The sequence below is a fragment of the Oryctolagus cuniculus genome, chromosome 1 (assembly GCF_964237555.1).
Source record: "Oryctolagus cuniculus chromosome 1, mOryCun1.1, whole genome shotgun sequence".
In the NCBI taxonomy this organism is placed as follows: Eukaryota; Metazoa; Chordata; class Mammalia; order Lagomorpha; family Leporidae; genus Oryctolagus; species Oryctolagus cuniculus.
This window is the reverse complement of record NC_091432.1, coordinates 60,958,151-60,969,241: the sequence shown is the minus strand read 5'-3', so window position 1 is coordinate 60,969,241 and position 11,091 is coordinate 60,958,151. Positions and strand designations below refer to the sequence as shown.

At 40.2% G+C, this 11,091-nt stretch overlaps 1 protein-coding gene across 1 annotated transcript; it reads left to right on the top strand.

Moving 5' to 3' along the window:
* Nucleotides 1-9,243: 9,243 nt before the first annotated feature.
* Nucleotides 9,244-10,224, top strand: LOC100355676 (olfactory receptor 52E4-like; the record flags this gene model as incomplete). Its single annotated transcript, XM_008268069.3, has 1 exon — nucleotides 9,244-10,224. A coding segment is annotated over one exon (981 nt), but the record flags the coding sequence as incomplete, so codon positions are not given.
* Nucleotides 10,225-11,091: the final 867 nt, after the last annotated feature.

The window sequence follows — 11,091 nt, the reverse complement described above, 5'->3', positions numbered from 1 at the left end:
ACTCTCTTTTCTTTTCCACAGAAACACCATTTTTTTCAGTTTCTATTTACTTCTTCAATGCACCAACCCATGTTTGTCTCAGAACTCAAGGTATTCCTTGAGCATAGAGTAGAGATTCCTAAAATATTCTTTCACAATTATCTCTTTCAAGGCATTGACTGTTTCTACCCCCAAAATGGGTTTGAGATAACAACAACACAAGATAAATACATAGCTCTTGGACCATTTGATCCAGAAATAATATGAAAATTTTAATATTTTGTTCCCCATACACAAAGGCCCAGAAGAATTAATAATTTAATGAAGGTCATACAGCCAGCAAATGGCATAACTTGATTTTTAATCAAGGCCGTTTGATTCTAGTGTCTTTGATTTTCATGACCACAATATATTGTATTATTATTTTTCCTAGCAACTAAAAGACAGAGTTTATAGCACACTTTTTATGATTAGGATGATGAAAAGTCTCTTGATGATGATCCTGAATTGGATGAAATAATGGGTCTTTTCAGAAAATGCTTACTAAAATACAAAGAATCACCAGAAAATTCTTTTTTTTTAATTCATTTGACAGGTAGAATTATAGACAGTGAGACAGAGAAAGATAGAGAGAAAGGTATTCCCTCCATTGGCTCACTCCCCAAATGGCTGCCGCGGCCAGCACAGCGCCAATCCGAAGCCAGGAACCAGGTGCTTCTTCCTGGTCTTCTATGCGGGTGCAAGGGCCCAAGCACTTGGGTCATCCTCCACTGCCCTCCCAGGCCACAGCAGAGAGCTGGACTGGAAGAGGAGCAATCGAGACTAGAACCCAGTGCCCATATGGGATCTGGCACCATAGGCGGAGGATTAACCAAGTGAGCCACAGAACCAGCCCCCCAAAAATTCTTAAAGACACCACAGTGCATTTCACAGCTGCATACAGTCATGGGTCTAAGCACATTTTCTGTGCTTTCCCTAACTCATCCAAAAAATGACTGCTACAAAAGCCTGAAGACAAGGTTGAACAGTTAAATACTTCACATTGTAACTTGTGTATTTGTTCCCATTGTGAATGGAAACAATTCCTTGCTCAAAGGAGACCACAAAAATATTTTCTCCAAGGCTGGGGGAGGGGGAGATGGGGGTAAGATGGTGGAATAGTGACAGGGAGGTCTTTTCTAGGCTCCAACTTAGCAGGGAAAAAAAAGTGGAGAAGTTACATTCTCAGGGAAAAGTTACAGAGAAAACTGCAATGGGAGATCTTGCAAAAGCAGTGGTGGCAGCCTAGAGGCTCAGAGTATCGGGAAGGGAACAGGAACACAACAAAAGAACCTGCAGCCCACCCAGGATTGCAAGGTGAGTTCAGACTGCACCAACCCATGCCACTGTTGATACAGTTAGAGGGAGAACTTAGTAGACTGAACTGTGCTTGAGTCCAGTCCTGAACCAGGGCAGCTGGTTGACTGCTTACCCAGAATGGGGGAAAGAATCAGCATGCCTCTTTCTCCACTTCTTCAACCACCACACCACTGCCCTGTAACTAAATAGCTGGGAGAAGGCTGGTGCCATTTCAGAAAGCAGAAACAGTGGCTCTACCTTCTCTGTGTGCCCCAGCAACTAGTGGGGCCTATTGGTAGGGGCAACCACAGCAGATCGAATCAACTAAGGGAGGTCTGCCCCACCTTGTCATCAGGGCAGCAACACCAGATCCATTGAGCCCACCCCACAGGGGGCCATCCCCACCAAAGGGAAGCCAACCCCACCAAAGGGAAGTGCCTCTGTGGGTACTCTTGTACCCACCCAGCACAATTCTGAAAGCAACGGGACTGTGGACAGCTGGAAGCTTGTGGGTGTTGTGCTTGCTTGTGACTCAGGGATTCTACCAGGGGAAAAATCCAAGTTCCCCATGGACTTTGAGTTTGGCTGGGGGTATCAGACTGGATCCTCCTGGGGTGAAACATATACAGGCAGGGTCTCTGGGAACCCTCAGCTTCTCTGTGGAGAGGACAGCCTAGTGGGGCAGAGTGGACTCCCTTGCATTCCTTGTCTATGGGAGCCCTCGGTTCTGAGACTGCAAAAACACTTTAATTGTGTGAGAGGGGGCAGGGTGTAGCTGGGGTTCTGGGCAAGCTCTGGGTGCAGAGCCACTCTCTCAGAATCCTCAGTTGCTGGGACAGCTCACTGCAACTGGGCACACAGGGAGAGTTGCACAGATCATTCATGTGGATGAGTGTTGAACACACTGGGGACTAACACTCAGGCATTGCTCAGCTTGTAAGAGGGAATGATCACACCAGCAGATGTGACTATTCCCCCACTTCTGTAAATAAGAGGAGAGCTAACAGCCAGAGCCGCAGCTCACTAGGCTAATCCTCCACCTTGCGGCGCTGGCACACCGGGTTCTAGTCCTGGTCGGGGCACTGGATTCTGTCCCGGTTGCCCCTCTTCCAAGGCCAGCTCTCTGCTGTGGCCAGGGAGTGCAGTGGAGGATGGCCCAAGTACTTGGGCCCTACACCCCATGGGAGACCAGGAGAAGCACCTGGCTCCTGCCATTGGATCAGCGCGGTACACCAGCCGTGGCGGCCATTGGAGGGTGAACCAACGGCAAAGGAGGACCTTTCTCTCTGTCTCTCTCTCTCTCACTGTCCACTCTGCCTGTCAAAAAAAAAAAAAAGAGGAGAGCTAACACTCCAAACTTGGGTGATACTCTGGATACTCACTTCACCCTGGAGCACTAACCAGAGCTTCCTGACCACATCCAGCACACACTTCTGGGTATTGACTGAAAGAGCAGATACTCCACTAAGCCACAGAGGGATAGTCCAAAGATAATAGCCATCACAGGAAATAAAAAAACAAACAAGTATCTCCACAAACTAAAACAAAAAATGCAGCGAATAAATAAGCAAAAGTAAAGAAGTCAACATGATGTCTTCAAGGAACACTACAATACTAAAATGTGAAGATGAAGAGATTGATGAAATGCCAGAAATAGAATTCAAAAAAATCATAGGAATACTCAGAAGCAACCAGAAGCAAATCCATGAACTAAAGAAAACCATACATGTAATGAATGAAAATTTTTCCCATGAAATAGGGATTTTTAAAGAGAAATCAAAGTGAAATATTAGAAATAAAAAACTCAATAGACCAAATAAAAAATGTGGTCAAAAGGTTTAACAACACACTTGGTGAGTCAGAAGAAAGAATTTCCAAACTAGAAGATAAATCTTTGGAAATCCTACAATCAGACCAAAAAACATAAGAAAAATCAGAAAACTTAACATCAGTGTTGGAGATTTATGGGATACCATCAAACAACCAATATATGGGTCTTAGAAGTTCCTGAAGGTGTGGAAAAAGAGAATGGAATAGAGGTCTATTTAGTGAAATAATTACAGAAAACTTCTTCAATTTGGAGAAAGAAAAGGATGTTCAAGTAGAGGAAGAACATAGAACTCCTAAAAAACAAAGCCAGAGAAGATCTTCAACAAAAAACACTACAATCAATCTCTCCATAGCAAAATGTAAAGAAAAGATTCTAAAATATGCATGACAGAAATGCCAGATTGGGGCTGGCGCCATGGCTCACTTGGTTAATCCTCCGCCTATGGTTCCAGATCCCATATGCGTGCCGGGTTCTAGTCCCGGTTGCTCCTCTTCCAGTCCAGCTCTCTGCTGTGGTCCGGGAGGGCAGTGGAGGGTGGCCCAAGTGCTTAGGACCCTGCACCCACATGGGAGACCAGGAAGAAGCACCTGGCTCCTGGCTTTGGATTGGCGCGGCACTGGTTATAGCGGCCATTTGAGGAGTGAACCAATGGAAGGAAGACCTTTTTATCTCTCTCTCTCTCTTTCTCTCTCTCTCTGTCTCATTGTCTATAACTCTACCTGTCAAATAAAAAAAAAAAAGATGCCACATTACTTCTAGATTCACATTTGACTTATCAGAAACCCTACAGGTTAGAAGGGAATGACAAGATATAGTCCAAGTCTTAAAAGAAAAATATTGTCAAGACAGAACACTGCACCCTGCAAATCTCTCATTTATGAATGAAGGTGAAATTAAGACCTTTCATAGTAAACAGAAATTGAAAGAATTTGTTACCACTCATCCAGCCTTACAAAAGATGCTTAAGGATATCCTACACATAGAAACACAGAAAGATAGCCATCACTATGAAAGGATGAGAAGGCAGAAAATCCCCAAGTAGAAGTGCAAAAGAAATCCAAAGTAAACATTAGGAATATTTATGGGAAAATGGCAGGGAAAAGTCGCTACTTATCAATAGTCACCTTAAATGTTAATAGCTTAAAATCTCCAGTTAAAAGGTTGACTGGCTGAATGGATTAAAAAACAAGGCTCATCTATTTGCTACTGACAAGAAACACATCTCATTCACAAAGATATATAGAGACTGAAAGTGAAAGGATGGAAAAAGATATTATATGCTAACAGAAAGCAAAAAAGGGCAGGTGTAGCCATCTTAATATCAAACAAAATAGACTTAAACATAAAAACTGTTAAAAGAAAAGGAACAGGAAGATGCAATTATAATAAATGTATACGCACCCAACTTCAGAGAGCCTGGCTTTTTAAAAGAAATGCTAATGGATCTAAAGGTAGACATAGGTTCCAGTACGATACTAGTGGGGGACTTCAATACCCCACTTTCAGCAGTGGACAGATCAAATAGACATTTCAGCAATGGACAGATTAACTAGACAGAAAATCAACAATGAAACAACAGAGTTAATCAACACTATAGTCCAAATGGACCTAGCGGATATCTATAGAACCTTTCATCCCACAGTGGCAGAATATGCATTCTACTTACCAGTGCATGGAACTTTCTCTAAGATAGATCATATGCTAGGACATAAAGCAAGTCTCAGCAAATTCAAAAAACTCAAAATAATACCATGTACCTTCTCTGACCACAATGGGCTAAAGCTGGAAATTAACAACTCGGGAATCTCTAGAACAAGGAGACTGAACAACATGCTTCTGAATGAACAATGGGTCATAGAAGAAATCAAAAGAGAAAACAAAAAATTTCTGGAAACAAATGAAGATGAGAATACATCATATCAAAAGTTATCAGATACAGCAAAAACAATGTTAAGAGGGATGTTTATACAATTGGTGCCTATGTGAAGAAATTGGAAAGGTGCCAAATAAATGAGCTATCGATACATCTCAAGGACCTAGGAAAAAAACAATAAACTAAACCCAAAATTAATAGAAGGAAAGAAATAATTAAAATTATTACACAACTAACCAAAAAAAGGGAGATGACCCAATCAATAAAATCTTTGATGAAAATGGAAATGTAACAACAGATACCACAGAAATACAAAGAATCATCAGGAATTACTACAAGGAGCTGTATGTCAATGAAATTGGAAACCTAGAAGAAATGGACAGATTCCTAGACACATACAGATACCTAGACACATATACATACCATGAAGACACAGAAAAACCATACATACAAATAACTAAGATGAACATTTAATCAGTAATAAAGACCCTCTCAACAAAGAAGAGACCAGGACCAGATGGCTTCACCGCTAATTTCTACCATTTAAATAAGAACTAATTCCAATTCTCCTTAAACTATTCAAAACAATTGAAAGGGAAGGAAACCTCCCATACTCCTTCTATGAAGCCTCCATTACCTTAATTCCTGTGCTAGAAAAACATGTAACAGAGAAAGAGAACTAAGATCAATATTCCTGATGAACATAAATTTAAAAATCCTCAATAAAATATTAGCCAAACAAATCCAACAACACATCAGAATGATCATTCACCAAGACCAAGTGGGATTTATCCCTGATATGCAGGATGGTTCAACATTTGCAAACCAATGTATTATGATACCTCATATTAACAAACTGCAAAACAAAAATCATATGATAATCTCAATAGTGCAGAGAAAGTATTTGATAAAAAACAACATCCTTTCATGATCAAAATGTTAAGCACATTGGGTATAAAAGGAACATTCCTCAACACAATCAAGGCATTTTATGACAAGCCCACAGCCAGCATCCTATTACATCGGGAAAAACTGTAAGTATTCCCCCTAAGATCTGGAACCACACAAGGATGCCACTCTCACCACTGCTATTTAACATAGTACTAGAAATTTTAGCCAAAGCAAGAAAAAGAGATCAAAGAAATACTAATTGGAAAGGAGAAAATCAAACTATTCCTCTTTGCAGATGACATGATCCTTTATATAGGGAATCCAAAAAACTCCAATGAGAGACCATCAGAACTCATAAAAGAGTTTGGTCAAGTGGCAGGATATAAAATCAACATGGAAAAATCAATAGCCATTGTATACATAGACAATGTCATGGCTGAGAAAGAACACTTAAGCTCAGTCCCATTCACAATATCTCCAAAAGGAATCAAATAAATAAGGATAAATATTTTTTGACAGGCAGAGTTAGACAGTGAGAGAGAGAGACAGAGAGAAAGGTCTTCCTTCAGTTGGTTCACCCCCAAAATGGCCACCATGGCCGGTGCACTGCACCGATCTGAAGCCAGGAGCCAGGTGTTCCTCCTGGTCTCCCATGCAGGTGCAGGGCCCATGCACTTGGGCCATCCTTCACTGCCTTCCCAGGCTACAGCAGAGAGCTGGACTGGAAGAGGAGCAACTGAGACAGAACTGGCACCCCAACCGGGACTAGAACCCGGGGTGCAGGCACCATAGGCAGAGCATTAGCCTAGTGAGCCACGACACTGGCTCATAAGAATAAATTTAACCACGGGTGTCAAAGATCTCTGTGGTGAAAATTACAAAACACTAAAGAAAGACATAGAAGACATTAAAAATGGAAAACCTTCCCCATTCAAGGATAGGAAGAATCAACATCATCAACATATTCATACTACCAAAAGCAATGTACAGGTTCAGTGTGATCCCAATCAAAATACCAACAAAATTCATTGCAGATCTCGAATAAATGATGCTAGAATTCATATGGAAACACAAGAGATGTTGACTAGGTAAACAAAAACAAAGCCAGAGGCATCACAATACCTGATTTCAAGACATACTACAGTGCAGTTATCTCAAAACATGGCCCATGATCACTAGCCATCAGGGGAAAGCAAATCAAAACCACAAAGAGGTTTCACCTCACTTCAATTAGAATGGTTCTCATACAGAAACTAGTAAACTACAAATGCTGGTGAGGATGTGGGGGAAAAGGTATCCTAATCCACTGTTGGTGGGAATGTAAACTGGTTCAGCCACTATGGAAGTCAGTATGGAGATACCTCAGAAATCTAGCAATCCCACTCCTGGGAATTAAGCCAAAGCAAAAGTAATCCACATATGAGTTATCTGTACCCCCCCCCTTGATCATTGCAGCACAATTTACAATAATTAAGATATGAAATCAACCCAGACGTACATCAACTCTTGAATGGATAAAGAAATTCTGGTATATATACACTATGGAGTACTACCCAGTAGTTTAAAAAAAAAAATGAAATCCTGTCTTTCGCAGAAAGATGCTCCCAACTGGAAACCATTATGCTGAGTGAAATAAGCCAGTCCCAAAAACCAGGTATCATATGATTTCTATGATCAGAGCTAATGAATAAAGTACCTGAAATATAATATATTGAAGTGAAACAGACTTTTTGACAATCAAAGATGGTTTGTAGCCCTTGTCTCTTTTGTTGAGGAACAGTGTTGGTTTTGCTTTGTGTTGTTTTCTCTACATACTATTTGTTGAACTCTTTTACTTAGGGTGCCGTTAGCTATATGAGCATCAAGATTCTAAAAAGATCATTTAGTGCCATATTACAAGCAATGGAATTCGCATTATTTTTATGCTTGTTGTTTTTCCAGGCTATATCGTTTATAACTATGTTATCTTGTTTTTTAATTATAAATCAAGGCCAACATCTTTGAAAAGTTTAATACTGCTGAGTCAAAAATGAAGCTCAGTGATTAGTGTCCAGGGGGTGATCAGAGTGGAGACCAATGATGGGACGTAGTAGCCAGAGATCCCATGGTGCAGAAATACTCTCACAGGAGACTTAATGATTATCTCTCAGGAAAAGGCATCTTCTAGGGCTCAGGGATTAACAGTCCTGTGGACACCAGCTGGGAGTGGGAAGCCTGCTGCAACATAAATACAAACTTTACTTTGAAGAGCTGACAAACAGAATGAAGTCAGAAGGGGAGATACTACCCTAGACTGATCCTACATGGAGCCACAGGTTGCGGGTAAGACAGGTGATGCTGCTTAAGGTTGGGATCTGAGAAGGAGGCACTGAAAATGCAGGGCAGGGTGTCTAAGAAACAGTGACACCGAAAGCACCTGAAATCATGCTGGAGTTGCAAGGAAGGGAGCTTCAGACTATGTTGCAGAGGCATAGGTAAGTGTAGCTTTAATGGTACTGATAGGGACAACGTCTCCTATTTGTTCCTTCTTAATTTCAGTTTCCTAAAAGCAAAGATCAAAGAATGTTTGAATCTTTTTCTCTTCATACTTTTTAGAGTAAATGTCTATGAATGTCTATGGAAAGTTTGAGAAAACACTTGGAAATACACTTCCCTGATCTGTCCATTCTATGTAAGTCATTAGCTGAGAAGCTCCAGAAACCCCAAGCAGAAGCACCTCTAACTCTGACCTAGCACACCAGTCATCTCACAGGGAAGAAAATGAAACAGACAGCAAGGGCTTGACCTCCTTCTGCCTTCCTACTCTCAAACATGCTGACCCCAAAAAGATTGTGTTTACCACATTCCCTAAAGCCCTTCTTCCATAGCTTTATTATAAAGAGCAACTGCTATCACTTTCATTTCATGTTCAACATTTCTAGATTCCTTCTAGATTGCTAATTGAAACATCATTCTATGTCTTAAATATATTTAATGTCCATTATCAAAGCTAAATCCTCATATTGTCTTCATTTATCTGCTCAAGTCTCACTTTTTCACAGAGAATTTTCCTCATGTCATATTATTTATATACATATATATATTTTTAATATATGAGTCTATCTGCATGTGTGTTTGTTTATTCTGTAATTATCTATCTCATCCTAAAAATACAGTATTATGAAACAGAAGATTTAGTCTGATTTGTTTTCTATGCTTTATCAGAATTAGCTTTGGCAGATATTTGAACGAATCCTTATTTCAATAAGTAATACAATTTCTTTCATAATTTTCTGGTTACCCCTCAAAATTTAGTGTATTTTTATTTGATGTTGTTTGAGCTTTTCAGTGATTTGATGGTTTGTTTTCTTTTAGATTACAAAAGAACAGAGAAGATGTGTTCTCAAACCACACCAAGTTTCACCCCTCCTCTTTCCTTCTGCTGGGCATTCCAGGCCTTGAAGAGATGCACATTTGGATTGGATTTCCTTTTTGTTTTATATATTTGATTGCCCTTGTGGGGAATTTCACTATCTTGTTTGTGATCAAGACTGAGTACAGTCTTCACCAGCCCATGTTTTACTTCTTGGCTATGTTGGCCTCAATTGATCTGGGCCTGTCTACATCTACCATTCCCAAGATGCTGGGAATATTCTGGTTTAATTTAAGAGAGATTAGCTTTGGGAGCTGTGTCACCCAGATGTTCTTCATCCATATATTCACTGCCATGGAGACTGTCGTGTTGGTTGCCATGTCCTTTGATCGCTATGTTGCCATCTGCAACCCTCTACAGTATAGTCTGATTCTCACTAACAAAACCATCAGTTTCATCCTGGTGGTGGTGTTTGGTGTTAATTTCATCTTGGTTATCCCTCTGGTGTTTCTCATCTTGAGGCTTCCCTTCTGTGGTCACCATATAATCCCACACACATACTGTGAGCACATGGGAATTGCTCGGCTGGCCTGTGCCAATATAAAGGTCAACATGATATTTGGATTAGTTCTTATTTCAATGGCACTTGTTGATGTGGTTCTGATCGCCATTTCCTATGTGAGAATACTCCAAGCTGTCTTCTGCCTTCCTTCCCGGGATGCCAGACTCAAGGCACTGAATACGTGTGGATCACACATCTGTGTCATCCTTGTCTTCTTCACTCCAGCTTTTTTCTCCTTTATGACCCACCGGTTTGGGGAGAAAGTTCCAATATATGTTCACATTCTCCTGGCCAATCTATATGTGGTTGTTCCTCCTGCCCTTAATCCTATCATATATGGAGTGAGGACTAAGCAGATTCGGGAAAAGGTTTCAAGTATCTTTTTGGAAAAAAAATGATTTAAATGAGAGCTATACAACCTAATCTAAGAAAAAAGGATTGTGTTTTTCAACTACAGAATCTTTCACCAGAAAAGTTTCTGACTTTAGCATTATCACATTCATAATGTATTTAAATATCCAATTCAGAGCATATAATGTGAATGACAAAAAAATCACCAGGAAAACTTACAGAATACCTAAGGTTTAAAAAAGTTGTTTAAAGGGCTTTGTTGGATTTACTTTCCTGTTTAACCTTTATAGAATAGATCTGATAGACAAGATCACATGGAAAAAGATGTTTCTTTTCCTTTTCAAACAGTTAACTCTGTAGATTCATTATCAACAGATATCAACTTTTTAAAATTTATTTATTTGTTTTCATTTATTTGAAAGAGAGAGAGAGAGGGAGAGAGAGGGAGAGAGAGGGAGAGAAAGGAAGAGAGAGGGAGAGAGAGAGAGAAAGAGAGAGAGAATCTTCCTTCTTTTGAGTGACTCCCCAAACATCCACAATAGCCACAGCTAGCTGGGCCATGATGAAGCCTGGAAACTGGAACTCCATCCAGGTTTCTCAGATTGGTGGCAGGGACCCAAGTACTTGAGTCATTATCTGGTGTCACCCAAGGTGAATTTTGGTAGGAAGCTGGATTGGAAGTGAAGCTGGATTGGAAATGGAGCTGGTATTTATACCAGGCACTCTGATGTAGGATGCAGATGTCCCAAACAGCAACAACCACTACATCAAACATCAATTCTTACTTAACTCTTTTCATACAGGATTTTTATTTATACTCTATTGTATATCACAAATGGATATAAATTCTGGAAAAAATAAAAAGATATGTGACATTTTAAGGGCTTAAAGGAGCAAAATTTGAGAAAATTTCC